The sequence below is a fragment of the Platalea leucorodia genome (genome assembly GCF_965183815.1).
Source record: "Platalea leucorodia genome assembly, chromosome: 1".
Classification (NCBI taxonomy): domain Eukaryota; kingdom Metazoa; phylum Chordata; class Aves; order Pelecaniformes; family Threskiornithidae; genus Platalea; species Platalea leucorodia.
In genome coordinates this window covers 146891095-146909914 of record NC_138823.1, presented here as the reverse complement: position 1 = coordinate 146909914, position 18820 = coordinate 146891095, and the positions used below count along the sequence as shown (strand labels likewise).

The window sequence follows — 18820 nt, the reverse complement described above, 5'->3', positions numbered from 1 at the left end:
CTAAATTCCATGAATATAATTAAAGAAATGAGAAGTTTAAAGCAGCCTTAGGAATTCCAAAACAAAGGCAAAAGAAAAAAACATGCTATAAATCCCCAGTGCCTTAAAAGCCCATAGAAAGTATTGCATCAAAAAAAAAAGCTGAGAAACAAATAAAGGTCATACCTGAAATCCAAGAAAATGAAAAAAGAAAAACAAAAAGGAAGTGATAACTATTGAGTCATGCCCACACACCTCTTGATTAAGAAGTAAATTATGAGCTTGACTGATAGAATTCAAATTTTAAATTTTAATTTGTGAGCGTGTATGTGTATACACATGCTTATACTGTGGGCAAAATCACCGAAGTGTCTACATTAGGAATTACTAACCAGAATGCAGGTACTTGGCCACAGCAGGCTATCCCAGGCTACATTAGATGCTGTGCTCGCTGTATACAAAGTGGAGAGACCAAGATGCTACCGAGGGTGATCCAGAAAGCTGCATGGTGTGTGAGCAGTCTGGAGCAAGTCAGTAAGAAACCCCACAACTACGCAAGTACTTGGCCTCTTTCTTCTCATCTTACCCTTTCCTCCCCTCAAGCACCAAGGTTGCTCTGGGTAGGCTGGGAGCTAACAGTGGGGTCATGCTGGACAGGGGACAGCTGGCTCCATCCCTTCCGCAGCCAGGGAGGTTCAGCCTCGTGGTCTCCAGGCAGGATTAGGTGTCCCACCCCACACCAGTGGCAATGCTGGGGAGCAGAAGCTTCTGTGCCTCCCCTCTAGCATACCCAGCTAAGAAGGAAAAAGTCTTGGAGGGGAATATAAGCAAGAGGGAATAAATGCTCTAGCTTAGTCCTTGGGCAATGGGCCAGAAGATATCCCGGATTACAGGTGTTTTAATCAAATTTCTATCATAAACGTAGTTTTGTGAATATACTTACATTTCCCTGGTCTCAATCAAATCCCTTAGCCACTAACTTGTTACATAAAGAGGGGAGGGTGGGAGTGGGAGGATGACAATATTTTCCAGGGAAAGTGCCTGTATGTGTTACTCCTGCCTAACAGATGGGGCTCCTGCAAGCGATAAGGCAGAAGAAAGGAGAGGAGCATGTCTGCTGTTCCACCTGGCACTCACGTCTGGGCTCTGCTGAAGACGTGGCTGAGCTGTGGGGTGAGGTGCTGCAGGAAAACAGGGTTTTCCTCTTTCTGCCTGCTGAGGCTCAGTTTAGACAGAATTCAGGTGGCCTTGAATGTGCACACACGTCCAAGTAGTATTTACAGATAGAATGTGATGTTTGGAAACCTCAACATAACCAAGACCTATTTATAATGGACTAACAGCTCCTGAAATGCAATAATGTAGTTATGTGAAAATATAAAACCAGAAGGTGCCATGCAGCAGCATAGCTCCTTCATTAAACTCCCCTACACTCCGTTAGTGAGTAATTGGGATAGTAAGACTGGGCAAAGAAGCAGTCTAACATTTATTTTGCCCAGGGGACCAAGCAAGTGTCTCTGCTTAGTTCATAATGGATATCATCACATCAGGCTGGCACTAACTCGGGTATTTCTGCACCATGCCTCATTACTCAGCAGAGTCCTATAGGCTTTTACAGCTCTGGTCCATACATAGACACTAAGTAAGTGTTCCCTAGGATTGTTGTTTTATTCAGAACAAGCATAAAATGCTCAACCTTTCTCACAGATATGATGTGTAACCACGCCATCGTTGGCTATTCAACCCCTTCTGCTGATGGTGTGCCACTTGCAAAACATTTGCGTATTCACTGAGTGGGAGAGATGCTGACTCTATAGCCTGATGCTTAGAGTGGGAGGCAAAACACATGGATTCCAGTTCTTTCTCCAGGGAAAGTTTAATTATTATGGGAAGTGCATAAGACTCAGCAGGACCAACTGATAACCATCATAAAGGTGATCACAGCCCTGTCATGGCAATGGAAATTATGAGTTCATGCCTCTGTTAGCAGAGAACAGAAATGAACCCAGGCTTCTTGGCACTCTGGTTGAACATCCGAAACCCTTAGTCTTGGATAAAATGAACACACAGACACCAACTTTTAGCAATTCCATGAGCCTAGGAGAAGGAAAAAATACTGGATCAATTCACCCTACAGGTGTGAATAATTTTAAGGGAAGAAAACTGTATTCTTAAGCAAACAGCTAACTTGCTAAAAATATTTAATTCACCTATCCAGGTATCTTAGTGATTATACAGATACCTGTGACCTTAAAAAATTATTCTAACACATTGCTATATTGCTTTGTCTCTAGCACATGTTTTTTTTCAAGATAGTTATAAATCATATCCATTTCAGTGCAGTACCATGACACAATATAGTGACATGTTGCTGAGAGCTATCTCTAATTTACAGAAATCAAGAATTATTTTCTTTTTTCTCCTTATGTCCTTTGGAAGCACTCAGGAAGTTTCATTAAAATACTTTGCTGATACTGTATCAAAAAAGTATTCGTAAGTTAGAATATTGGAAAGTTAGTACCAAACTTCTAATGCAGAGCTACCTGGAGAATTCATTAGAGAGACTCTGACCTTAGATGTTAACAAAAGCAAGGCTGGGCCAGCAGGATAGAAGAGCATTTTGGGATATGTGAGGCTGATAAATTATAACAGGTTCAGGATCTTCATGCCACTCTTTCCCCATCTGTGTGTAAAAAGATGTGCAGCCACATCCTCACGATAACCCAAAAGCTCTTGGCTGCATTCTGGTTCAAGGCAGCCTGAGGTTTAGCAGATTACTTTATCATATCTGAGAATTTAATGCCTGCAGGTGAGAGTTCTGGACATCTGTCACAGCTATCTTTAAGATAAATTATAAAGGGACAATCAGGATTTTTCCATAACACATTGAACACCTTTGTTCTTCTCTTTGAACTATATTAGATCCTTGAGACTTTGGAATGGAAATACACTCTTGGTCAAATCCCAATTTTGCATTCCTGTTCCACGGCCTCTGTAAGTAGGGGAGGATTTTTATGAGGCTTAGCTAGCACTCTTTTAAGTTTATTTTTAATTTACAGTCAGGGAAGCATTTACTTGAAACTTATATACAACAACAGTCATTAAATTACCAAACATAGAGAATACATAATAACATTATTATATATATATGATGTGTGTGTATATATACATATATATAAAATTGTTACCACAGTTTCAAGCATTCAACTGGCTTTCTACACAGATATCAAGAAAATAAAAATACAAGGCTGAAATTTGCACTCATAATCCACTATTATTTCTTCAAGCATTTATGTTTCATTTTCAGAAAACAAAACTCTGGGATATCAACCTAATGATGTAAATGGGAGCTCTATACATTTTCTAGAGACAACTTTCTAAAGGTAGGCACTCAATCGCACATGCAAATTGGGTGCATGTGATTCCTAAATAGTTACTGCATATTCACATACAAAGCAAATAAAAAGATTCCCAGCCATTTGACTGCAATCAATCTACCATACACATGATGACATAGTTTACATCAATATTCATATGTCTGTGTTAGAATATGCAGATTAGGTGCACGCACCTTAGAAATTTGCAGTCGAAAACCTAATCTTTAGCGTTTACTTGTCAATCTCAACGTTATTTTTAGAATTACTTGAAAATAAATAAGGAAAACCAGCAAGATTTTCTAAAAGAAACACTTAGCAACACAGTACAGGATTGGCTTTTGTCTATCAGTGAGCCAGTTACGAGAAACACACGGTGGTTCTGTGAGGTACAATAAAGCACTGAACACAAAACAGCAGGAAAAGTAATTTGCAAGCTTGTATACATACCCAAAACATCTGGAAAGGGAGAGCATTAATGAAGCAAAGAATGGAAAAAGCCAAGACAATCAGGTTTTTGTACAAAGCATACAGCATGAGGTAAGGTTATAACAAGTGTAACATACACAGAAACAACAAGAAAAAGGTTTGGGTCCTTTTGACAAAGAAATGCAGCAAAAGCACAGAGCTGGTTCAGCAGTTTCTGCAAATGGCATGTACACATACAGAAATCTAATTAAGCCAATTGGGACTGATTTTTCAGGTGAATGAGATTTAACCATGTTCTGTACCTTCTTGGAGGGAAAAGTCTTTTCAAAATTACAGATTTCTTCTAGGCTTTTAAAGAAATTAATCAATTGCACTTTCCTTAAATTTAGTTCTAGCATTTCACCTATTAAACACATAACAGTATTGACAAGCAAACATCTTTCTTTATAAACAAAACAAGCTTTCATATAGGAGAGAAATAAGACTGTATTGTCCTTCTAAATCTTTACGAGCCAGACACTATTTTTATAAAATTCTTGGATACCTTAATTTTACACTAGAATACTCAGTGAATGATAAATATTCAGTGGTAGCATTGGTTTCCAACGAGTCAAATCCCAAGTCTATTTTTAACTGATTCCTTTACAGAAGCAAACTTTCAGTCGATAGGTGTGTGTAGCATTAAGCACATTGAGACTTCCCTATAATCCTGTAAAGCAATTCCTCATGCCAATTCCTGCTCCTGATTATCACATTTTTTGTCTATGCCTCCTTGAAATTAATTCTGGCTTATCTATTAAATCAGTTCCAAACAACAGCACTCACTGAACTTTTTACTGTGCTATGCACAATTATGAACAATATGCACAATACTGCAAACCTACATTGGGTGATAAGGTAAGAGTTGTTCTCAAAAAGAGGTTCATTTATTTCCCAGAAAGAAGTATTTTGTATTAATATATCAAACACATTACCTTTGTACTATATTAACCTGACAGAACAAGGGCCACTTCTTAAAATAATACTTACATAAAAACTAACAATATATTTTCAAAAGTCTAAGAAATAGCCTTCTCTGCTGCAGTTACAACTGCTGCTCACAAATGTGAGCATAACTGAGACATAAATCAATCACTTGACTGTCTAGTTGCATGAGGTACCACTACACAAACGTGGGTGAGTAAAGGAATAGCTTCCCATTGAACCTGCAAAGGAGAGGCATTTGGATTAACATATACTGGTTCTGGGGAGCTATATATGCTATAATAAAAAGCTGTTTTTAAATGCTACCACATGTGGAAATAAACAGATGGGTTTCAGTCCACACGCCACTGACTGTTCAAGGAGGAGAGAGACAGACAGCAACTCATCTCCCCCACGTCCCACAGCTGTGCAGCCAGAAGACTCACTCAGAGCAAAACAAACCAAAACAAAACTAACCCTGTTTTTCACTAACAAGATCAAATATTATTGAAATAAATACCATTTTAAAATATCTGGACCAGAACTAAGTCGTTGTTAGTCTGGACCAAAAAAAAAAAAAAAGGCACAAATTCAGTGTTTGCTGAAATTATCTTTTTTTTTTTTTTTTTTTTTTTGGCAGCGATCTGGAGAAAAGGCTGATTTTGATGACATACATTATTGTTTGACAGGTTCAAAGCCTGAAACTCAGTTTTAGCCACAATACTCAGTACTTCTACAAATCATGCTTGAGGCATGCAGAAAACACTGGGAAAAAAATAGCCATTTTTATAAAGCCTGTCAATAACTAGTCCAATACTATACAGGAATTCTCCATCACAGGCAGCAAAATCCACTATTGCATTGGGCTCTTCAGTTAATTTGGTAAAAAGAGTCTCCTTTTCCATGCCTCAGCACTGCACCTCACCTCTGACGCAGTGAGCCAGGACTGGTGGCGGCGGGGTGGGAGGCAGCGCGGAGGGGCCCGGCAGGAAGGGGAGCAAGGGGATGCTCCTTCCCTCTGTGCCTCCATCCTCCACTGGCACCGACCCTGGCTCCAGGCACCAGCAGTCACCACGCTGCAGGCACGGCATGCTCTGCACTACCTTGGTGAGCTTTACAAGGTGCCATCTCTGGCACCGAGCCCTCGATGGTGCCAAGGGGATACTTGTTAGTCCTGGGTGAGGTGTGCAGGCTGCTGGGATTCAGAAGACAGGGTCATGGCACGTCATGCTGCAGTGCTGTGGCTTACAGGCTATTGGGTCGTAGGCAGCAGACCCCCCCTCTCCCACTGGGGCTATCCCTTTTTTCGACAGAGAATCAACATCTGCTGGACCAACAGATAGACCAGTGCTCAATATGCTTAAGACTGAAATTCAGATCCCTGTTCTGAACCAGATACAGCAGAAGCTTAATTCTGCATGTCCTACACCCCAAATGTGTGTTTTAATTACTGGGGTATGAGCTCCTTGGAGGGCAGAAGCTGGGTGATGAAGGAATTTCCTCCTTATGATCAGGAATTCAATCTTGGATCCAAATCTTTCCTGTTAAAACTGATTGATTTACTGCCACAAAAATTTTTGGTCAAATCACTATTTCCTGTCCTGCTCCCCCCAGATTTAAATTGAAAATGCCCTGTTGTGCTTTTAGAGAACTTAATTTGCCTTCCTGAAGTTTCTTGCCTCATGCATTGTACAAGTTTCATAGCAAGCAAAACAGCAATTCACTGAGCAATTCCAATTCCCCACCATTAGTTTGTACATTTTTCAAAAAAACTGAGGCAGAGGACCGGTGGAAAAGTAGTCTGCAAACATATAACCAAAGACTGAATCACAGCAAACATAACCTAAAAGGTACTAAGAAGCTGCACAGTTAACCTTCTTACTATTACTTCCTAACCTTTATTTTGCACAGCTTGAGTTCGTAAACCTAATAATATTCTTTTAATAGCATTTTTTGTTGACTTATAGCAAATTCATCACACAAACAGAAAATAAAAATTCCACTATATGGTGTGATATTGCCACTCACCTCTGCTACTTGAGCCAACTAAGTACTCACAGCAGTGGTACGTTGTCATCTTCTTTGTGAGCCACTGCTAGAAGAGGCCACTTACCAGCAGGCTACAATGATATTTTCTGATTCTGATTCTATTTCTACCTTGAGGTACATTGCAGGAAAGCAAGGGAACAGGCTGTAACACTCCTTGTATTTTCTTTCTTTTGACCTTGCACAAGGGTTTTCCTATCTCCTTACAAAAGCAGTTCCCTTTTCTGACTCCAGGTTGTTTTATCCTATCTGTTTTCCTCCCAACCCACTGCTACCACACCGTTTCCCTCCCTGACTTCCTTCCTGGCTGGTTTTTGTCCTCCCATGGTTTACCCCATGTCTGGAGCATAGACCACGAAGGTACTTCACCAGTGGGTTCAACTATCCCAGCTCCTACTCCGTAATTCCAACCTTTTCCATAATGGATTTTCATTACTTGCCTTTCACCCTTAGCCCAGCTACCTGCTCCTCCGGCTGAACATCTTTAAAATAAACAACTTTTTACTCCATACTCCATGCTGCACAGCAAAGTAGGGATTGAAAGCTGAAAGATGAGCACCTGCCCGCCTTAGTTCTGTTTGGCGGCCCCAATCCAATCTGCTGGGGACAGGTTCTGCTCAGCATCATTGTTGGACCCTGCCCAGGGAGAGCTGAGTGTTTAAGCAATTCAGATGCAAAGCTTGGAATGTGTTAACGGCAGCTTCTAATAATTTGGTCAAGTTTTCTCATAATTTTCATAAAAAATGCCCAGAAACATGTAACTGAAATACTGTTCAATTCACTACCAAATTTCAAACCCCTGCTAGATTATTAGAAGTATGCGAGCATTACAGCTTCTACAAATCTACAGTTTTGAGAATATTTTAACATAGATAAAATTAATTTTTGCCCTAACTTCAATTAAAATGACCTAGTAGCTCTAACTAATATTTCTCAAGATAATTCAAAATGATTTTATAATTCGGTTAATATTTAGAACAATTATAAGTAACTGAAAACCTGATATGTAGCAGGAAATCTTAGGTAATAATAATAGGCTTGTTACAAAAAAATACATATCTATCCATATATTTACATATATGCAGATTCACTGTCATCTTTTGGATGTCTCCAACTGAGGTTCTGTCAAAGCTTCCATTTTAAATACCTCTATCAAAAAAATACCTTGACCCAAAGAAAACATGTTGATGTTCTTAAGGGTAAGGTTACCATGAGATAAAGGTGTACACGACTGGGCTGCATTTATTTTTTATAGACTTTTTTTTCCTGTATAAATTTTTGTGATAGCTGTTTTACGTATTTGAAAATATTTTACCATGAGGAATAGATGATATGCTTTTTACTGCTGCATATATTCGTGCAGCATTGCACAAAATTGCACATGCTTTGATGTTCAGGTTGGGAAATTAATCACCATGGTTCTGTTTGTTCCACGAGTGGGTGACCTCCATTTTTATTACCAATTTTCAGTTCTATTCAAAAGAAGTGACGCCTTATCTTTTCATTAGATTATTAAACAGACTTTGGCAACAAGACTGAAATTCACATAGAAGAATATTCTTGCGTGTAAAGATATTCATTATGTTGTTACAGTATACTGCATTTTGATATTTGAAAACATTTAAATTAAGACATACTTGGAAGCTATCAGACTACTTGCAAGTAAAGATTCACAGCCCCTACATAGCTGAAAGCAAGAGTTTTAAGAAAGAAATTTTCAAGAAAGGGAAGTCAAACTTTTTAAGGCAGAGAAGCTCATTCTAAGAAGGGCAGCTATATTAGGCGAATGTTAAATACTCAGTCAAAACACAGGTGTGCGCAGAAATTTTGTTGTAAAACTGATAAAGAACCCATTTAGTAGGACGAATGAGACTGTCTTCCTGTTCCACAAATTTTACAAGATTTCAAGATACAATGCTGTGTTCAGGAGAAACCAAGCTCTCTCAAAGGCTACTAAGAGAAATCTGCATCCTTGTAAAGACAGAGACCTGGCTGAAGCATTCACCTGCGATCTAGGACATTTGAGTTTAAGTTCCTCCTTTCTTGTATTTGAGCAGGGACTTGATCTTGGGTGTCTCGTATCTCCGCTGAGTGCCCTAACACGAGTATGTAGACTCCTGGTAGGATTCTGTGGTGGGTTGACCTTGGCTGGATGCCACGTGCCCACCAAAGCTGCTCTATCACTCCCCCTCCTCAACTGGACAGGGGAGAGAAAATATAATGAAAAGCTCGTGGGTCAAGATAAGGGCAGGGAGAGATCATTCATCCATTACTGTCACAGGCAAAACAGCCTTGACTTGGGGAAATGAGCTTAATTTATTACCAATCAAATCAGAGTAGGGTATGAGAAATAAAACTAAATCTTAAAACACCTTCCCCCCACCTCTCCCTTCTTCCTGGGCTTAACTTTACTCCTAATTTTCTCTACCTCCCCTGCCAGTGGTGCAGGGGGACAGGGAATGGGGGTTGCGGTCAGTTCATCACACGTTGTCTCTGCCACTCCTTCCTCCTCAGGGGGAGGACTCCTCACCCTCTTCCCCTGCTCCAGCGTGGGGTCCCTCCCACGGGAGACAGTCCTCCATGAACTACTCCAACGTGAGTCCTTCCCACAGGCTGCAGTTCTTCATGAACTGCTCCAGCGTGGGTCCCTTCCACAGGGTGTAGTCCTTCAGGAACAGACTGCTCCAGCGTGGATCTCCCACAGGGTCACAGGTCCTGCCAGCAAACCTGCTCCAGCGTGGGCTCCTCTCTCCATGGGTCCACAGGTCCTGCCAGGAGCCTGATCCAGCACAGGCTTCCCACAGGGTCACAGCCTCCTTCGGGCATCCACCGGCTCCGGTGTGGCGTCCTCCAGGGGCTGCAGGTGGATCTCTGCTCCACCATTAACCTTCATGGGCTGCAGGGGACAGCTTGCCTCACCACGGTCTTCACCAGGGGCTGCAGGGGAATCTCTGCTCCGGCACCTGGAGCACCTCCTCCCCCTCCTTCACTGACATTGGTGTCTGCAGAGTTGCTCCTTTCACATATTCTCACTCCTCTTTCCGGCTGCAATTGTGCAGGGGTTTTTTTTTTCCTCCCTTCTTAACTACGTTATCCCAGAGGTGCTACCGCCGTTGCTGATGGGCTCGGCCTTGGCCAGTGGCAGGTCCGTCTTGGAGCCGGCTGGCATTGGCTCTATTGGACATAGGGGAAGCTTCGAGCAGCTTCTCACAGAAGCCGCACCTGTAGCCCCCTCGCTACCAAAACCTTGCCATGCAAACCCAATACAGATTCATCTCGGCTACCTCCAGGTGTCCCTACACAGGGAGTGAGCCAGCTGTGGCAGTGGAGTCTCAGATACAATACACCTTGTGCTAGAGGAAAGGCTGAGGTCAGTCCACATGAGCTGAGACTCCAAAGTGACCACCTTTGCCTCTTTACTCTAAGGACACCTTGGGATGACAAGCTCCAGTGTAGCCACCTGTACTGTAGATGGTGACATTTAGCTACATCGTCCCAGGTAAGCTTGTTTTCCTTTCTGACTAATAAATGTTTAATTACTTATACAACTGGACAAGCTTCAGTACAAAAAGACAGATGTAAGATGACAGATATGTAAGTTATGAACCTAGCTATATAGTTTTCTTAAAAAGTCTCCCCTTTCCATCCTCTAATATCAGTAGCTATCACTACTAGTAATCTTATCAAAGATCATGCATAATATCAATAATATCTATATAATTTCAGGTATTCTGAAACCATCACTTCTATTTAACCAGAAGAACATCTCTTCAGATTTTATTTACCTTATGGATGGCTACTTCTCCCCACTGAGGCAAACAGCAAAACATGAAAACTGAACATAAGCAGGATAAACCAAAATCAGTACTATATGAAGTTTATCTGGTAGTGTTTTTAAAATTATTTCTAGTGCCAGGATTTCTGAATTATGGGAATCATAGTTTTCTCACAGCAGAGAGAAGGCTATTTTTAGCTTACAGATATGAATTGAGAGTAGTATACTTTACAGCCAATTTGTAGATAGCATCATTATAGGTACTTACCTAAGCTTGATCTTGTGTTGGATCGCTCTATTATCGCATGCTTACTGGGGTTGTTTAATACTGAGCGTTTGGCAAGCGAGATGTCTGCTGTGACTCGTGTAATTGATATACTGCAACAATAAAATACAGTAAAATAGAACAGAATGTTATTTATCTTGCAGGGATGTGGGAGAAAAAGAGACTCGTTTAACACTAGAAGATGGCTAGGACTACAGGAAAACAAGTTCTCCTCAGCAGCACAGTATGCTTTGCACAATGTGAACAGAGAAGAAACTTTAACTAATACTGTTACAAGAACTGCTGATAAGACATCCCCGTTTCTGCACAGTACTGAAATGCAGTATGACCACTGACTGCAAAGCTACAGGTGTCTGGTGAGAGGGGCGGCGGGGGGATGTCAGAGACGTGCTGCAAAAGATGGGACTTCCCTGGGGGCTCCAGGCCTGATGTGGTTAGACTTTGCACCAGTATCCCCAGTATGAATAGGCTGGTTTCTCCTTTCCCTACTTTTGATTAATTTGTTGAAAGGTACTGAACAACAACCTGGCCTACTTTAACCATATGTGTAAGACATACAGGGATATGCAGAGTTAACAGGTAAAGGCAAGGCTTAGCAGGGAAACTAGTACAGCCATATAGCTCTTATTTTTATTGTTCAGTTTACTCGCACTGTTTTTTAACAGATTGCGAGAGTTACCTATAATTTTCCAGAAAGATCCAGCAATATGCTGGTCACCCAAAAATGGAGACTGCAACACAGAGAAGCAAGCAAATGAAAACTCTGGGCTGAGCATCTGGCAGGCTGAGTTTTGTGTTTATGAGAAAAGATAAGCCAAGAAAGAAGTGGTTACTTCCAGTTGTTTGTACTGACTTGCTACATAACCTTCTGCATATTCTTCTTCCTAGGAAAACAGTTAACTCTGTTTGTTTTGCTTTACAGGGTCAAAATGCACCCTTTGGATAAATTCCCTTTCAAACTTTCTGGTCTAAGGAGGTTTAGGGGTCACATTTTTCCAGTGCTGAGTTAAATCAGACTGATGATATTCCCTTGTTCTTCCTTGTGTGATTTTACTTGCAATTTAAAAGGAGGAAATGGATTTGCTAAGAACAGGGAGGGCTCCTCTCTAGCAAGCACAGTCAGATGCTCTTCATCTGAAATGTAACCAAATAGGTCATTTCCCAATGAGCTCAACATGTGTATCTATTTATCTAAAACCCTACAAAATATAACAAAGCCAGAAGTTAATACAGAAAACCAGAATTATTTGCACAATACTGATTAGTAACATCGTTTTGGAAATTCAGGCATGATTTAACTTAAGCTAAAAACATAACCAAAGATTGTGATTTCTGGCACAGCTCCTCACAGATAACGCCATTAGTCTTAAAATGAAATCCAACATGTAAGTTGGGGTACTCAGTAGTTATCTTTATTTGCTAATTGATGAACACTACAAACTTTTACAGCTCTTTCCCCCCCCCCCCCCCCGCCTTTTCTTTCCTGGCAGTCTTCCTTCCTACATGCAATAGAAAATAATTTTTCCCTTTTTCAAATGCAATTATGGTATACTGAATAAAGCTAGATTTATCAGTCTAAAAATGCTATTTTTCATTTTAAGATCTTTTAACATCTTTTTGAGGTCATTTTAATGTCTTTTGAGATATGTAACACCAGGAAGAACAAGCCTCCTCTTGAAACAAAGGGTATGTATGTTCATATAGCGAAACAATTGCAATTAGAGTGGAGACAGCATGACAGTAGAGAGTCAGTGAAAGCAGTAGCATGAATCTAAGAACCTCCTGTACAAATTTGTCGAGGACCTTGAGTACCGATTCAGAGTGCTACTGAAGTTTGGGATGCTTCAAATCTGCTACTATAGATATCAATTGTATTGAGAGTTTTTGTGGATTCTCTCTGCCATAATTCGATCTACAACTGAAAATTTTATGTGCTCTAAAATACTTTAACACATAAAGATGCAACAACTTTTTTCTGTTTGCAACATTCACTATTTTGTTAACTTCCAATTCTGAAGGTACCTATCTAATATTTGACAATCCTGACTAATATAAAGAAGGACTACTAAGTGGTTAGGTCTCAACATCATCATTCTGACTGAGAAAATCCAACAGCTTAAAAAACAACATCCAGTATTTTAAAGAGCTGAAGCTATTGACAGAAAACCTTAAGCTCCCTCTTGAAAGTTTGACAGCACCAGGACAGATAGAATAGTGTTACTGCTCTGCCCACTTCCAAACTAAATAGAACATTCATTGAAGTTACAGATACAATAACAAGACCTTCTCGTTTCCTCAATTTTTCCCCCCAAATGTCAACTCATTAGCACATATTAATCTGGGGCCTGATCCAGTAGCAATATAGTCACATGTGGAGAATCCACCTGATGTCTCTGATCCATGAGTCCGTGATGTTTGAATTACAGAATATGCCACTGCTTTTAGAAACAGATTATCATTTGATATTTGTATTACAGTAATGCCTGGAGGCTCAAATACAAATCAGATTGGACCTTGCCAAGTACGCTGTGGGGGACAGGCTGTAACAGCACTCAGATCAAAACCCAGCAAAGTGCAGCCTGTCTGCTACCAAGGGTGACCATATTTCAGCAGGATGGGGGACTGACCCCCCCCCCAGCAGTCCTTTTGAGACTCCCCATTACAGAGTCCAGCACTACCGTCAAACCTAGCTCCCAGCTTGAGGGATCAAGAGTTTAACAATCATATACATTAGATAGTCTGAATCTTGTATCACTCTTTCCAAGTTAGATGCCAATGTAAGCAACAAGAGCTGAGGTGGAATGGTGGCCCTCATCAGCTTGTATAGAACCCAGGAAGCACTGATGAGATATCACTTAAAAAATACTTAAACAAAAGATTTTTTTTAATAGTACACATTTATTAAATCTGTAGATAAATACCTAGCAATCCGGAGTATGGGTGTCAGTCATACAATGTCACAAGAAGACATCCTTTTTTCCACTCTCAACAAATATACACTCCTGAATACTTTCCACTGCAATACAGCCTTGGTGTGCTCTGCCAAAGAAGCACTATAGTCCACTGAACAAGGAATTAGCTGCCATTCCTAATTTTCTACACATATTTTGCCAAGAATGTCATTATTTCTTAAAAACCTGGTAGTACCTAAACAGGACCTGGACTCAAGTAGATTTGCATTGCAAAGTACTTACCGCCCTTCGAATCTATGTTTTAAAAAATCAAATAATGCTTTTTGCATCATATCGGTTACCTAGAAGCACACAAACAACAAATTAATAATCACATAGGAAACTCATAAAACCTGATGCTAATAATAATACGTAATAAAGTTGACAGTAAATCTTATAGCTGAACAATATGATTGGAATGTAAGTAATTTATTCTTAATCTGAATTCTGATATGAAATAAATTACATGTAAGCAGGTATCTGTTAGAAGTAAAAACTGTCTATGTTTTTGTCTATGACATAAATTATGTTATTCAGCTTAACTACCTTGAACATTCAAATACAAATGAAGCACAACATTTTTGGCAAAATGAAACGATTCACAATGATCACTTACCTCATATCCCTTCAGAGAAGGCCCCACTAAAACTACTGGTCGCATAGAAGGCACTACATCATAGGGAGGGATGTGCTCTGTCTGCAAAATAGAAAAAGCTTTCAGCATCACAGCACCTAGAGAAAGTGTTATACATTACTTACAATATTAGGAACTCTGAATTTCCAGTGATGTCACCAACACAGGAATCACAGATTCATTAACTTTTCCTGAAAACTGGTAGTACAAGATAAAGACTTAACAGGTTCAGGGATTTCTTTCGAAAAAGCTTTTCTTTGTATTTTGGTTTTCTTGCTGTTTTCTTATTTGCTCTGGATAGCTACAAAACTGTTATTCTGGAGACATTCACATGTCCCACTCCATAATTCCTAACTGGTTGATTGAAAAGGGTATTTCCAATAGTTAATGATTTGAAATGATTGGCTCTAGAGCTGTCACATCTGTTTCCCATCAAAATTTTACGCAGGCAAATTACAAAGCAGAAAAATAAAACAAAAAGGAAGGGGAAAAGCATAACACATCTCTTTTTATGTTCAGATCTGCCCACTGCTTGACAAAACATTGTGACACCACTGCAAATTCCCATGGGAGCACTCATAGTCTGACTTCCACATTTGCATCCGCAATTCACTTGCAAATGAAATCAAAATAATGACTGATCAAGTTAGTATTTATAGAAAATTTTCATAAACAGAGCTTGGGATAGTAGTCCTTCCACTTTGGGAAGTTCCTGTCACCACCCAAGAACGGATTCTGTTAGTACAATATTCACCAAACTACTTACTGATGTATTGTGCACAATTTATAAAAAGTATTTTAAAATACAAAGATAAAAAGATTGCCTGCTTCCAAAGATTGCAAATATTTTTATATTGTTATTGAAATAAAATATAAACAAATTAAAATATTTTTCTTTAATAAATGGCTATTCAATATATATATCACCAAGAATGAGTCTTATTAGAAAGAGTTTTTTGTTTGTAATGGAGGGTTTGGTTTATCTGTGTCTTGGGGAAAAAATGATTGAAATCCAAACCCAGGAACGTGTGGGTGATATGGAAAAAGTTATGCCAAATCTATTTTTCAAATGCCTACATAGTACAAATACATCAGTCGAGACCACAGAATACAGTCATCGTTCGTTTTTCAGTACTCAACGTATCCCAAGGTGTTTCACAATAACATTAAAATCAGTATATACATTCCGAAACACAAAAACACAAAGACAGACATTAATACAGTGACAGCACAAAATGCTACACAAGCAGCAGTCTAAAGCAGTCTAAAACATGGAAAACATTTTTGTGAATGTTTTTCACCATAATTTATCTTGGTTTTTGTTACCTGTAGCTTCACCAGATAATTAGTAACATAAGAATGAATACTAGAGCCCAAGGCATCATAAGCATGTGAAATGAATTTATTTTACACAGTGAAGAAGCAAAACCCTGCAATTATGCTGTGCCAGTATCAAAATGCAGCCCTCCACTGTTCTTGCTAATATTACTGATAATCTGATAAGCATATTACAGACAGATCTTAAGAAAAATTCATTACAGATGTTTAAGTGCTTATAGCATGAGTGTCCTGATGCAACACATCTTTGTCTCAATATGGCTGACTCACCCAAAGGTATTCATGCTAGAAGTTAACCAGCTATTTGAAAATTAGGGAAAGCACAGAGATTACCTTATTTGATGGAATATGGGGTATTTTTAAAATCAGTTCTGTGGAAACAGGCTTTTTTTTTCCTCTAATCTTTACAGCTTGAAGTAATGAAGCTGTCAGCAGAAAATTGAGTAAAAGTTATCTAGTGGAAGCATTAAAGTTCTTTAATTTAGCATGAGAGAATCTAATATTTTCTAAGGGATTGGCACTGAGCTATATAGCTTTCACTTGACAATTCAAGTATAATATGAACACGGAATAAAAACTAGCAGTTTTGACCATACGGCTTTTGCTCAGTGGTTTGACTATGTATGATTAGTTTGGGATGCCCATCCAGTATTTACTGTAAATTTCAGTCTTACAAAAACAACTATAACCAGTAATGATTCTGATATGGAAGAAAAGAGGCACCACAGAATGAAGAGAGAGATGGAACTAGACACCATCCAGGTCCAAGGTGGTTCATGTAGAAGCTGCATCTTTGAAAAATGCTTATGCAGGTAGCATCCAATACAGGTCAACATGTATTATTCTTCCTTAGCATTTATAATTGGTTATAAATACGATTAAATAAGAAAATACTCAGAACCAAGAAACTGCTGTTGATTTCCATAGTTGGCTGTGAATGACATGGTACTTAACAGACCCTACTGAAGCAAATACTGGTGATCTTGGAAATGAGAAGGACCCAATATTATTTAAAAGAGTTCAAGAAGAAAAGAGAGAGAAAAAAAAATTTATTTACTAAACATGAGAGCATCCACAGCAATGGCAACAGTGTCACTTGGCACTGTTTATAAGCACTGTAACAGTCTGTTGTTACCTGTAGATTTAAGTGAGTGGTTAAAAACAAATGAATAAGAGCTATGAAGACTAAGATTTAAAAACAAAAGTAGAAATGTGGTATTTCACTGCATAGTTTGGCTGTTACCTAATATCTTGATAACTTATTCCAGCAAAGATCCTAGAAACGTGTTGCAGTTTGCTGTAACAGGATGCCAATTGCATAATGCTGCAGTTATCTGGGTTATCTATGGAGAGACACTGGCTCTCCTGGGAACCACCAGTACCATTTCCAATAGCTGAGATACTAAAAAGTCTGACTGATGGATGGCAAGAACATTTGGCTGATAATTTATACATGACAACAGGAAAAACTCAAAGTAAACCATCAAAACAAGTTTGCGGTTTTCCACTGGTCTTGTTCACCTGCAGATTTTGCACCTAGTGAATTAGAAGTTTAAACACTGACTAAATTAAAAATACAATGGTTTGACTTTTGTTTTCTAAGTACAATCTGAGTATCTGATTAGATTCCAATAATTATTTCAATAGACTGAGTTATAAGGAAAAAAAAAAAACTTGAGAAAGATAGAGATAGAAAGAATAAGCATGCACTAGAGAGGTGCATTATATGTATTTGTTAGAAATAAATCTCTCAAATTTTTAGAAGGCCTTCTAAGTGTGTCCTTTATTCCATCAAAAAGGATAAGTACGGTAGCAGAGCTTCACGGATGCAGTGAACTTGGGACTGTTTGTTTTCTTGTACTGAATCCACTAACAGCTCAATACATTTCTTCCTTAATTCTAGAATAGCTGCATTGTTAATCTGGGGTAACAATGCTAATGATGCCAATGGCAGGATAAACACAGGTAATGTCGATATAAACTTACCGATTTCTGCTTCTGTTTAGCTACAGCAGCATGGAAAAGAAACAAAGAACAACAAAGCATGCATGTTATTGGCTTCTCAAAGGACGCAGACAGTTAACAGGACTAGAAATGTGACGCAGTGCAGGTGAGCAGGTGGACAGATGGGAGCTTGGAAGTCGGTGTTACCTTCTTAAAGAAGGGCATTCTTTTCTCTTTGGAGTGGGGTGATGTTACACTGTTTGCACTGGGTTTGGGGGAGCGATGGTTTGCTGGAATATCATTTTCTTCTGCATCTAAGCCAGTGGCATCTATGTCTATAGCTATATACAGACAAACAATTCAGAATTATCAGATGACAGGGAAAGTAAAGATAGGTTAAAAAGGAAATAACAGGTAAAGAAAAATAAAACTGTCCAGAGTAATAAATAATAAATAAAAAATAGAAAATCAACCATGAGTACAAAACACAATAAAAAAAAGGGAAAAATTTAAAGGTGCAGTACATTAGGATTAGAAGACAGAAGGCAATCTGTAACAGCTACTATAACATTTTCCTCTGACCCCCTTTTACACAGCTACTTCATACACACAGAGAATTACTCTTACAAAACACACCTATGGCCAAGTTCTTTCTTGTTACACCAGTGTAAATCCAAACTAGTTCACTGGAATAGAGAAGACTTTCACCAGTGTAAACAACAGAACTTGGCCAACAACATTTGAATTATTTTATAGCAATGAACGCTAAGTCAAAATGGGTATCATAAATTGAAATTTGAAATGTCACTAGCGTGTCTATAGGAAATTAAGAAACAGAAGAAAAATCACTTTTGAAGACAAAATCAGCCTGATACTGGTACAATAATATCTACATTTATATCAAGGTGGACTGCAATTGGCATTTTTAACCATTTTAACTAAAAAACTACAGTAGTTATAGGATACATTTATTAGAATTAATTAAAAAAAGACATACTAATAGTGAAAACTAAAAAGAATGGGTAGCAGAAGAGAGGAAATTGATCCCAGCTTGTCTCAGAGACCTGGATCCTGTTGTCAAGAGCGAGGATGTAGGCAGGG

General features: G+C 39.0%; 1 protein-coding gene across 7 annotated transcripts in view; it reads right to left on the bottom strand.

The window, feature by feature from the left end:
- Positions 1-18820, bottom strand: part of CACNB2 (calcium voltage-gated channel auxiliary subunit beta 2) — a gene marked incomplete at its 5' end in the record, with an annotated part of 257642 nt that overhangs the window by 11822 nt on the left and 227000 nt on the right. For 4 of the 7 annotated variants that reach the window (XM_082326353.1, XM_082326356.1, XM_082326355.1 and 1 more), the window contains 4 exons: positions 10835-10944; positions 14047-14105; positions 14420-14500; positions 17927-18060. In XM_082326353.1, the coding sequence (XP_082182479.1) occupies positions 10835-10944; positions 14047-14105; positions 14420-14500; positions 17927-18060 (384 nt within the window). Of the gene's footprint in view, positions 1-10834; positions 10945-14046; positions 14106-14419; positions 14501-17761; positions 17782-17926; positions 18061-18820 lie in introns of all 7 variants that reach the window. The other 3 variants (XM_082326357.1, XM_082326359.1, XM_082326358.1) reach the window with 1 other exon arrangement.